A 12,768-nucleotide genomic window follows, 5' to 3' on the forward strand; every position below is an offset into this window, starting at 1 on the left:
CTGCTCCTCAGAGAAAAGTTCTTCAGCACTACAGGCAGCTATTCTGCTTCTCATGTACTGTATTTTATCTAGATATAAAAACTATAGTGCTGATGAGGCAATCATCATTACAGACTGGTCTAAGTTCTATGGCATACTACTGCTACAAAAACGGCATATCACTGCTACAAAACCTCTTTGAGAAATTATTTCCCTTTTTCTTTTATCTTTTATCTGCCTTTTCTTTCATCTGCTACCTGATGCTATGCTCAAACTCATTCTCACTGGAACTTCCATTAAATATTTACAGCTTCATCTAAGTAAGGGCTGGCCCTGCTTTACTGCAAGTAAACTTCTTACACTGAAGGAAGCTAACCAATTTCAGCGCAATTTCAAATGCGTCTCTGTGTTTAAAACTGTGATATCATTAATTAATCCAAGTAAGAACAATAATTATGGAATGAGTAGCTGTAGCCAGACAAACAAACCAAAACCAGCAGACTGCAAGAGAAACGGTACAAAATAATCCACCTTGCCTTATTCACAGCAGATAAAGCACCACACTGAAATAACTATCCTCTGATAGAAGCTAGTAGAAGATGAAGAATGCTTCCTATCAATCACCTTTGTCATTATGGGAGCTCACAAAATAATCAGGTATCTAAACGTGTGCAGCAAAATATGCAAGTTAGAAAGTGAAAGGGCACAGATGAAGCTGTTGCAGAAAGAAAGGCAACCATTAACCTTTACACATCCAAGACAGCTGAGCCTGATGCAGTTTACTGAGCAGATGGAAGGTAGGAAACCTTATACTTAGCTAACGAGATTCTCACGTTTCAAAAGGCAGAGAAGTGCTGCATGCATGGGACTTCACTGCATGCACACACACACAACCGTGCTCAACAATCAATCAGATGCTACCATGCAAACCTACCACTGTAGGGTAAAAAAGCTAACTGGGAATGTATAAGAGTAGTGAAGGATACAGGGAGAAAAGGGGCCACACAGATAAATCACACCTTGGTCCACAAACGGAACTCCTCGAAGTGTGCAATATGCCAGGGTGAACACATGGACACTCTTGGGTAATACAAGAATACATACCAATACAGGCTAGTATTAGCACATGAAAACTACCCAGCCACAGGAGTCCATCCTTCCAGCACAGATGTATTCCTGCTATTTTATGTTTAGCTGGCATGCAAAGCACAGACCAACCCTAGGGCTCTAGCTCTACCTGTATCAGGGTATTGGGGCTTTTGTAGAGAGCTGCTCAGCCCACAAGATGTGGTATTGCGCTGCTTGGCTCTGAAGCACTGTACAAGTTTTGTCCTTGTGTACTCCCTTAGAGGACACAAATATGCAGTTCATGGCTGTGAGTGATGAGAAGATGAAATTTATGAATGTCTTAGGCATACTGAGTAGTAAACCATACGTCTCCATGGGCACTGTTTCTTGGCAGCTGTACTATAATAGTACATCCTCTCCACCACACTAAGGTAGCAAAAATTCAGAGTATCTGCTAGGGAGGGCTGAGATGCATACAGTTGTCATGAAGAAGCTGCATATTAATAGCCCCAAAGAGGCAAATTCGGTTTTCACACTGTGCTACAGCACAGGAGCTCTCAGCAAACGTCTTTACCTCAGCCCCTTCCTTTACAGCATTTACTCAGATCTAGCTAGCTGGAATCTGCATTTCAGTTGTCCATATCTGTATCAGGTGACCATCACCAACAGGACACTGGGCATTAGCAAAATGCATACAAAATACTAAACCAAGCAAAATACTGATTCTCAAGGAGCCTAGCATACTCTATGCCAAGGAGAACCTTCTTGGGATCCTGCAACACTGTCTTGTGGAAAACGAGCCAGGTCTGAATACACGGTAACAGAAAACCCTGTGAATCGATAACCCACATCCAGAGATAGGTATCAGTTCAGGCTCTGATGTGGTTTTCCTGTTCTATCTGTGTAGCACAAGCTATCAGAAAAGTGAAGTGGGATGTGCGAAGCAATGTGGAGACAGGCAAATTGCTCCATGTGCAACAACAGGGCTCTAATTCATTCAGAGTAGCCTGCTGATAGCTAAGAGTAGCACACACCAATCCGATTCCTTAAGCACACAGTTATGGTACAGTCTTCCAGCATCAAAGCATGAGGCACCTCTGCCTCCCCAGAAATGATCCTCAAAACCACCAAAAAATAAAAAAGTTGTCTCCCTTGTTTAACTGAAAGCACTCAAAGAAAGCTGTCAGCAGTTTCTAGCACAGTTACTCACCCAACATCTGCTCATTCTTACAGTTGCTGTTATGGCTCAGAGGGAAGCTTGAACACTCCTGAAACCCAGCATTATCCCTAGTGAAAAGGCTATGTCAAATAGCAATGTGCTACTAAAGATCAAGAAGCTAAAAAAAACCTTATAGAAGCCTGGGCTGCAAGGACAGAAATGGTTCCATAATTTAGTGCCATTACACAGCCAGCCCCATACCTTCTCCTAATAAGCTTAATGGCATCAGGGAAAGGACAATGTTGACCTAGCTATTTTGCTGGAGATAATGGACAATAGTCCTGCAGGATAGCAGCACTACTAGTTCATAGATCATATGGCAGAAGGGACCATTGTGACCGCGCAGCTTCTCTTCCTGTGCAACAAAAAAGCTGTATGACTTTTCTGAATGAATTGTTGTTTGACCTGTCATCTGCCTGTTGGGCAGGCACATTATCCTGAATGAGCAATGTCCAGTGACAGAAGATTCAATAAACTCTTCAGGTAATTTGCTTTAGTGCTTTATTTGCCTCACCATTAAAATTTCTGGGTCTGTATTTGTCTAGCCTCAATGATGAACTCTTTGCTGCTCTTATACATTGCCTGCTGGGGACCTTTTGCTTCCCATATAACTATTATCCTTGGTGAGTAAGTTGCCAGTTAGTTTTCATCTTGCAAAGTAAGACTGAGTGAAGTCTGTTGTTCCAGGATAAGAGCTCCTTCACATTGTCCAATCTCTCTAATTTATCAGTTGTCCTTCCTGAAAAGTGGATGTCAGAAACCTGGATTTCTGGATAAACTACACTCACTCTTCCATAAGGAACCACAGGTGCTTGCCAATAAAAACATGCCTCAGATAGATATACTTCGTGATATTGCAGCGAATAGGTTAAGTCTGACAACTACCAGAAGTGCTGACAACTCTCAGAATTATGAACCCAACCTAGTTCTGCACCAGAAACTGCTGCCTCAAATGGGAACATACAAAGATCCCTTGCTTTCTTCGAAGCTTTCAACGGGGCCTCTCTCCTGCAGTGATCCAAAATCTATGACTTCACAGATCTCTTTTTTTTCTTTTAATATCCTTATCTTCCTCTGGAGAACACATTAGCAATGAATAATCACACTGCATGCAGAATTTCTGCCAGGCTCTGTGAGCTCGTTATTTCTGCAGCAGCGTTAGCAACAATAACAACAGACAAGCTGTGATCTCTGAGATGGGGGCATTAGCAGCTTTGGAACTAATCTGCTCTCCTCTAATGCCTGTGCTCAGTCTACTGTTGTACAGCAAATTTGTAGCAGAATGAGGAAAATGGGAATATCTTTCAAGTGCGATGGCATGACAAGGGATCTCTCAAAAGCGCCCTCTATCATAGAGACTGAAATGGAAGGATACATTAAAATGAAGCAGAATAACCTTGCTTTTAGAGACAAACAGGCATTCACACTTGCTGTAGTCAAAATAAGTCAGAAGTATGGTCTAGGCATCTCTCAGAAAACAGCTGAGGTGGTTTCATCCTGTTTGCCCACTGTGATGACAGGTCTACCAACAAAGAATCATAGAATCATAGAATAGTTAGGGTTGGAAAGGACCTTAAGATCATACAGTTCCAACCCCCCTGCCATGGGCAGGGACACCTCACATTAAACCATGCCACCCAAGGCCTCATCCAACCTGGCCTTGAAAACTGCCAAAGATGGAGCATTCACAACTTCCCTGGGCAACCCATTCCAGTGCCTCACCACCCCTACAGTAAATAACTTCCTCCTTATATCCAACCTGAACTTCCCCTGTTTAAGTTTGAACCCGTTACCCCTTGTCCTGTCACTACAGTCCCTGATGAATAGTCCATCCCCAGCATCCTTGTAGGCCCCCTTCAGATACTGGAAAGCTGCTATGAGGTCTCCATGCAGCCTTCTCTTCTCCAGGCTGAACAGCCCCAACTTTCTCAGCCTGTCTCCATACGGGAGGTGCTCCAGTTCCCTGATCATCCTCGTGGCCCTCCTCTGGACTTGTTCCAACAGTTCCATGTCCTTTTTATGTTGAGGACACCAGAACTGCACACAATGCTCCAAGTGAGGTCTCACGAGAGCAGAGTAGAGGGGCAGGATCACCTCCTTCGACCTGCTGGTCACGCTCCTTTTGATGCAGCCCAGGATACGGTTGGCTTTCTGGGCTGCGAGCGCACACTGAAGCCGGCTCATGTTCATTTTCTCATTGACCAACACCCCCAAGTCCTTCTCTGCAGGGCTGCTCTGAATCTCTTCTCTGCCCAACCTGTAGCTGTGCCTGGGATTGCTCCGACCCAGGTGTAGGACCTTGCACTTGGCATGGTTAAACTTCATCAGGTTGTCATCAGCCCACCTCACAAGTGTGTCAAGGTCCCTCTGGATGGCATCCCTTCCCTCCGGCGTATCAACCAAACCACACAGCTTGGTCTCATCGGCAAACTTGCTGAGGGCGCACTCAATCCCACTGCCCATGTCACTGACAAAGATGTTGAACAAAACTGGTCCCAACACCAATCCCTGAGGGACACCACTCGTTACCGGTCTCCAGCCGGACATCGAGCCATTGACCACAACTCTTTGCGTGCAGCCATCCAGCCAGTTCTTTATCCACCAAGTGGTCCACCCATCAAATTGATGTCTCTCCAATTTTAGAGGCAAGGATGTCGTGCGGGACAGTGTCAAACGCTTTGCACAAGTCCAGGTACATGATGTCAACTGCTCTGCCCCTGTCTACCAACATCCTTCTCACCAAGTTTGACTGCTCTATCATATTCATGCTTGAGTGCACTCTTTCACACAAACACAAACTGACAGCATCTTCCTGCACTCTGTGGCAAACTAACCCAACTAATTGCCACCCGATATTATCCACAGCTTACAGAGATTCACCAAGGCCTGCACCAGACATTGCTGAATTACCACAAAACAATCACTCCAGGCAAACATCTGCAAGAGGCCTTCGTGGCATACAGCTCGTCCGTGCAACACCAGAGAGGATGGCAAGCAAACTGGTGGACTACAAACAAGGTCTTGGGATTCTCACTGAATTCTTAGGATGGCTACAACTAGGCAGAAAATGGATCCGAATCAAAAGCTCATAATGCAGTACATCATGAGCTTTGAAGAGGATAAACTCATTCTCCTCCATAGGGACACATGGTTATGTGCTTTCACTGCTTGTTATTGACAGAGTCAAAGTGTGAGCGTATGTCCCAGCAAAATGAATCCTTCGAAGGGCATTTCACTACCTTAACAGTAAAGAAGTTACACTACTGAAGTTCAGAAGAAAACCAGGAATTTAGAAGTCTTCAGCCAGTGTTGTCATAGCTTCACGTAGTGCTGCTGGGAAATAACTTTATGGTGAGCAGCAAGCTATACTTCACTTAAAACCAATTTTTGTTTCCTCAAAGTACTTTGATTTGCTGAAATCTACTGCATTTATTTATGAATGTATCATTACATTATACTATTTTCTGTGTTTTGAATGACTATATCAGACAGGCTGGGGCTTTTCTACTTAGCAACCTGTTTCTTCTAGAGGGCAGACCTGGGAGAAGGGCTGAGGAGATTTCAGCAGCAGCTGTGCAACCTACACATCACAACTGATGGTGTCTGCATCTGGCTGAAGGGGAACACAACTTACTTTCAAATTACAGAAATGTGATTTTTCTAAACAGAAGGCTGGTGTGGTACAAAATCTGGTGACCCGAAGCTCTGTCACATTACTGTTCGTGTCTGTAGAGGTATGGTGTCTACTCCTGAGCACTGTTCACTGCAGAGAGCAATCACTGTGCTTTTAAGCCATTAGCAGAGTCCTGGCTCGCAGATTTGGGCGCACTGGCAGCTCAGCTTGATGTTGAATTAGTTTGATACATAAACAGCTCATAGGAACAATATGTTACCTTTCTCAAAACATACATTAAAGTTTGTTGCACCTCTTCTTACTTGAACATATGCTCCTTTACCAGCAGCATCATCCTTTCTTTTCTACTACAGAGAAGAAATTATTTTGGCCACTTCATTTCCTATTTCATCCATACAAACAAAGGTAAGAAGGTTGCTCTTGTCCCCATGCCTTATGCACAACCCATAACCCCTTTCCAACAAGAAGACAGCTGCTTCCCTCCCGTTCTCCATTAAACTCTCTCATATCCACAATTTCCAAGGCAGAATTGCCAGTGTGTCCCAGGCTGCTTCAGCCTGTTTCTGTACAAGCTCTTCCCTGACACTGTCAGTGGCACACATTGCGATGAGCAACCACACAAGAACCCAAGGCATTATACCTGGGAGCACTTCAAAGGGCAGTAGTTATGTAAACAAAGATAACTACCACTGGACACTTCCCCCTGGTCTTAGTGTATTTCCACACAGTATGACAGCTTTCTCTAGGCCATTTTAGAAGCATAGATTCATCTTTCGCTTCCAATATGAGGTTTGGGGCTCACGGCTTAAAATCTACTTGCTGCATGCATTTATTTACCTCACATATGAGAGCAGTCTTACTGAATGGTAACATACGGTGGAAAATAAAGAGACAAAAGTTTCAGATACAGCACATTCTCATTTACAGAAGCAAAGGTAAAAATGAGGAAGTAAGAGCAAAGTGAAAATAAAACAACCCACATTTATTCAACACTATTGACTCTGTGTCTTACCTTCCAATGGGTCCCAGATCTCCTGAGTCCTGGCTGCCTGCGTCACTGGGTGTGCTCACTGATTTCGAAGAGGGAGACATAGGGGTTGGGACTAAATAATGAAAATAACAGGTATCCCATGTTAACACATGCAGCGACTGCACTGATGAAGAGCAGTGTCAGACAAATCAAAACCAATGGACCAAAATGATAGTGGATGAATGAGTGGGAGAGTTTGAAATGGTGAAAGCAAATAAGGAAGGAAAGAAAAAGAAAAGGAAGAGAGTCAAGTGAATTTTAAGTCTTTTGGAAGTGTTAAAATTGACATGAATTTAGACAGGACTGAAAGCCCAAAGGGAATCTACAGCTAATCAATGGAGGAGCTCTCTGTGGAAATAAAATAGCAATTGTTTTCTTGGGTATAGTTTAAAGTTGGCTTGCAAAAGATTTTAAAGGTATGAAGAAATATCAGGGGCTTGTCAAAAAACTAAGTGAACTCTTCTGGTAAAGCCAGATAGGCAATAGAACAAGCATACTTTCCAAATTTTGAATATAATCAAAAGCCAGTGTCCATTAGAGATGGTCTAAGGCTGCAGTGTGGAAATGACATAAAAAATAAAAGCTAAATAAGGAAATTCAGCTAAGTTAAAATCATTTCCCCAAAATGGTGAGAACACACATTAGTTTGCGTATTGATTGCGTTTTCTTAAGTAATTTAGGTCATATAAAGGTTCCATTTTGGGTGGGACATGATTTCAACACTCAGGGAAGTTTCCCTTTAGATACTATTTGCCCAAGCTCTAGAAATTATTTTCTCTTTGGCTTGCCAGGGCTTTTGAAGCATATTTCATGCAAAGGCAGTTTTATTTCCTGAAACAGGAAAGGAAGTTCATAGCTCAAGGTCAGCCCATGTTAAAGCTCTTCAGCAAGGAAACAATAAATAAAAAAGTAAAAATATCCTGATTTCTTTTAAAATGGTTTCTCAAAAATGCAAAGGTGTCTCCAGTCAGTACTTAATCAAGTACTCTTCAAAGCAGTCACATTGAATAAAACACAAAAAAGGGGGTTTAATGCGAGAGAGAAGTTTCCCATTTGGTTTAAATCACGTGCATTTCCCTTTATAGATTTAGCGGAGTAAAACTATAAACTATTTTGTTATGCTCTATAATGTATAATGACAGACCTGCCAAGAGATTTGGATTTTCCATGTGGTCAAACAATTCATGCAGATTCTCACTGGAGACTGTCACAGAAACAACTGCAGCATGAAAAGTGAATTCATCTTTGTGACAGCCCTTTGGCAGGTCACAGGTATGTCGTGGCTGTTTATGTATTCCATATTCACAGTGGGATCTAGGTATCACATGCATGTGTGAAGGCAGAGTTAAAGCCTCCTTTGTATACTAATTGTGAGTATGTATATAGGGAATTTATAGAGGACAAAATACTATTGTTTAACTAAAATGATTCATCTCACAGGTGAATTTTCAGGTGGTTTTGACAATATCAACCACAAAATAATTAACTAAGATAAGAACTGATAATTTGCAACACAAACATATGTGTTTAGTTACTAATATGATAAGTAAATGCATCTTCATTTTTAGATAAAAATGAGCTTTAAATGATAGAACATTAAAACCGTATCTGACATCATAATATCACAATAAAATTTACAAAACGCATTTTATGGCATAAAAATAATCAAACCATTGCTGTTAGAAAATTCTTCTGAGAAGCGGTATTTAAAAGCTTCAGTCACTGTATCATAACTTACAAAACCAGTAAATTTTCTCAGTAAATGTTCAACATTGACTAATGAAAGCTATTAACTGAAATTCCAATTCAGAATGTCACAATGTACTTGTATACACACCCAAGCATCTCTGTAAGGTGCCCCCCTAAATCAATGCTTCAGTATTTTGTCAAATTTGGAGTCCTTCCTAAATATTACAGGCAAGAATGTCTAGGGGTAAAATCCTAGATTCACCCTCAGTGAATTTAATGACAAGGCTTGATACCTCCATAGAAGCCAGTATTTTAGCTAATACAGTGAGAATGATTCTGGATTCAAGGGAGAAGGCGGCCCAGGAAGGAAGGCAGGAAGGTGTGAAGGCAGGAAGGAAATTTCTCACTTTTCAGTGGGAATTCCCACATGACTACGTTCTTCCTTCCTTAGCAAATCCTTAATCTGAATTTTTGGAACAAAACTTGGGACTAATGAACTGCAGCATTTATAATAATATTTCATGGGTCATCAAATAAATGTGATAGAAGACCATAAAGTCCATCAGAAAAGAAATCACTGCTGGTATGCAAACCCAATCTGCATTATGTTCATAAAATTTTCTTGAAGAAAAGAAACAGATGTTTTAGGCAATGACAAGTACGCAAAAATGCCATGAGCTGGTATATGTGTATGATATGGCAGGCATTCAAACAGAAGAGTTCACTTCACTACTACAGCCAAAAATCAAAAAAGCCAAGCATGCTTTAAGGGAAAGAACGCATTCATTGTGGCAGAGCTGAATGCTTTACAGTGTGCTTCTCTTAAATACCTAGAGGTGGTTCTGGAGATATACCAATGCTCTGTAACAAAGCTTCTGTTTCTCTTCTTTTGCGGTCTAGGTCAGAATCTTCCTGAGCTGGCTCCTTCTTTTGCTGTAGATCAGCCTGAGTTAAAACAAAGCAAAGCGAAACAAAACAAAACAATACAGAAAAGTTTCATCCACGTATAATCAGCTCTAGCAATTACGAGTGGAAAATACATGCACCACTGCTTAGGTGCCCTTTGAAATTCATTTAGATATGTTTAGATAATTTATAATTTAGATAATTTATGCTATATATATCTCTAACAAAATTTTTCCCTGAATGCATGGAAAAACTGATTTTTGCAAGGATATTTGCAAGGATTTTTTCTGCAAACCAATGGAAATCTTCTACCTCTCACTCATCAGATGCAACTTTTTCAGCTAATGTAAAAGCTGACCATAAAATAAGAAATATCATTACCCTGAATAAAAATGGCCCCTTCCTACTTCCTCCAGGATCAAGAAATAAATTTCATTGGGCTTCAGTGATGTAGCTTGAAGGCCCACATTTGCTCCCAAGCACTCGTTAACTATAAAAATACTTTCTCATAAACTTCAGCATCTAACAGAAGCAAAGGAAAGGGCTAATGTGTCTAAAATAGGATTTTGGCAGCTCTGGGCACCAACAGCCAAAACTAACGGTTCACAAGACCCCTCCCTCTTTACTTCAGTATCTGTACCTCCTTGGAGCTTCCACACATTAGACTCCTCCCGCTCTGGTCTACTGGGACCTAGAAACAGGAGGAGCAACATCTGCATTAGCCAGAATCCCTTATATTTGACTCATCCTTCCCCAATTTAGTAGGGTGGAAGGAAAACACCAATACTCCTGCCTAGTGGTTAGAACATTTCTTTTAAAAAAGCAGGCTTGTGGCCCTTCTCCCAAGCAGATGAGGGAACTGAACCCATGTCTCACTTTGTTAGTCTAGTGCGGTAACCAGTAATGCAAGTAAAACAAAATGCAAGTGGTCATGTCTATCATTTTGTCATGTCTCAAATGCAGCAATCCCAGCATAGTTCTTACAGAGAAGGTTGGAGGCATCTGCCTTTGTACTGTGGAACCTACGCTGGATAGCATCAGCTTCTAAATCAGCTGATCCTACCTAACCTCCACACAGGAAGGTTTTCTGTTCTGCTGAAACCAGAGTGTGGGGCACAGAGGACTCTCACAGTGCATCAAACTAGAGCTGATGTTGGTGCAGGCACAACAGAAAACCTTGAATTTCAGAAGCATCCCCATGTAGTCTAGTTTGAACACGGCCAGGATGCAGAAGAACACTGCTTTTACAAAGTTCAGGCAAATCACTGTGCTCAGCTCTTCCCATGAGCTAGCCTGAAGTATCTCGGTACACAGGGTGGTAGATAACTCTTCTGCACCAGCGTACATGGCTAAGCACTTAGGTGAATGTTGGGACTTCACTCCTGGAGACCATTAGACATCCCAGTGCACCCCATTTACGATGCCACAGTTAGGCACTGCAGCGTAACCGGCAGAGCTGGGTGTCCCAAGCTGGATCTGGCTATCGGGGCCAGTGCAAAGTTCCAGCCATCACAAGATCTCCATGAGGCATAAAATCAGAGGCGGGGAACAAAGGAAAGGACTTAATAGCTTCCTTGATCCATTAGCTTGTCTCCTTTCCCTCTAATTCATTAACAGGCTAGTAATGAACACTGAAAATGTTAATGTTTAAAGTTCTGCTTACAGAGGACTCCCCCAGTGACTCCAGGAGATCCGGGGGGGGGGGGGGGGGGGGGGGCTTGTAATTGCACAAAAATGGCTCAAATGAACAAAGATCAAGAAGACAGCCAAAACTGGAACGCTGATTTCTTGGATCACATCACATTTTCACAGTAATTCCATGAAATTCATGTACAATATTAAAGTGTCAGTTTAAAAGGAAACTAGTTATTAGTAAAGGATAACAGGTGCTTTAAACTATAGTAAGTGTTGACATTTGAAGGAAAGGAAACATAATCACCTAATGCTTCTCTGACTTTGCATGAAAATGAATATCCACTCCCTGTCAATTCTCACCTCTATTCCACTAAGTGACTGAATAAAAAGAAGTACAAATCCCTTAATGAAAAACCTAATGCATATTGTCAAGGACAAATAAACTAATATGTCAATCAAACTTTAATAGAAGTGAAAGATGCACCCATGCCAGAAGATGAAAATGCAATTGCAATTATGTTTTACTTTGGTGGAGAACAATAATTGCAAATCTGTTACCTTAGCTAGTAATCAAACTAGTCTTCAAAAATACACACTTAGATTGCTATGGCTTGAAAAAAACGTGAGCCTTCTTTCTTTTTTTCCTTACTCTCCACTCCCTTTCCATTGAAGAAGAGGCCATGAAAAAGCATTGTGGCAAATCAATTTTTCTTTCCACACACACGTACGCATCATGTTGTCTAAACTGTTGTCATCTGACAGTCCATTGGTTTTAAAAGCAATTCCCTCACCCCGACTTTCTTGACTGAAAATAAGCATTTTGATTTTAAGCTTAGACTGATGTGGGTTTGAGGATCTCATTCCACATGACAGATACCTTGGGGTATAAAATACCGAGATGTCAAAACCTCAGCAAGCCCCTTCTGCAAGCATGAGCTATCTAAAAGACACTTCTGCATATTTACCTCTTTCTTCTTCCTTTCCTCCTCCTTCCGTTTCTTCTCTTCTCTTATCTGAGCCAAGCGCTGCTTTTTGCGCTCAAGTTCCGCTTTTAAATCACTTTTGTCTGACATTTTGACTCTGCTGGAAAGAAAATTACGGAAACCAAGGTGAAAACAGAAATAAATGTTTTCCTTATTTACTGAAAAAAGAAATATAATTATATCAAAACCAGCATTTCTAAAATTGCTACAAATATATTTCTATAGAAATACTGGCCTTTGGACTATACTTACATTGTAGAAAGCAGAATATTTGTTCCACGATTTTTATTTCAAGAAATTAACCCAGAATATCACCAAATATGGAATATTTTCAAATGACCTCTATTAGAAAACTACCTATGTGAAGCAAACCCATTTTTGTCTGCTGTTCAGAATAATGCTTTAATGCTTTTTACACGCTGAAGCTAAAGTCTTTCGATTTTCATCAGCTTCAGCAGCTCTGCCAGACTGCAGGGCCCAGATCCACAAAAGGATTTCAGTTTGAAGTACAAGAGCCAGATCTGCCCCAAACAGCCCCATACATCTTAGATAAGTAATAATTCTGCTTGCAAAATTGGAAACATGATAGCTTTTGCTTCTGCAGGTGCCTTGAATGGCTGCCATG

General features: G+C 41.4%; 1 protein-coding gene across 1 annotated transcript in view; it reads right to left on the reverse strand.

Annotated features, from left to right (window-relative positions):
- The window catches only part of DYNC1I1 (dynein cytoplasmic 1 intermediate chain 1), a gene marked incomplete at both ends in the record, with an annotated part of 175,990 nt that extends 163,757 nt beyond the window's left edge, over positions 1–12,233 (reverse strand). The window contains 3 exons of the mRNA XM_080609610.1: positions 6,913–7,003; positions 9,450–9,564; positions 12,126–12,233. Of these exons, the coding sequence (XP_080465736.1) occupies positions 6,913–7,003; positions 9,450–9,564; positions 12,126–12,233 (314 nt within the window). The remainder of the gene's footprint in view (positions 1–6,912; positions 7,004–9,449; positions 9,565–12,125) is intronic.
- Between the last annotated feature and the right edge of the window lie 535 nt (positions 12,234–12,768).

The sequence above is a fragment of the Psittacula echo genome (genome assembly GCF_963264785.1).
Source record: "Psittacula echo genome assembly, chromosome: 2".
NCBI lineage: Eukaryota > Metazoa > Chordata > Aves > Psittaciformes > Psittacidae > Psittacula > Psittacula echo.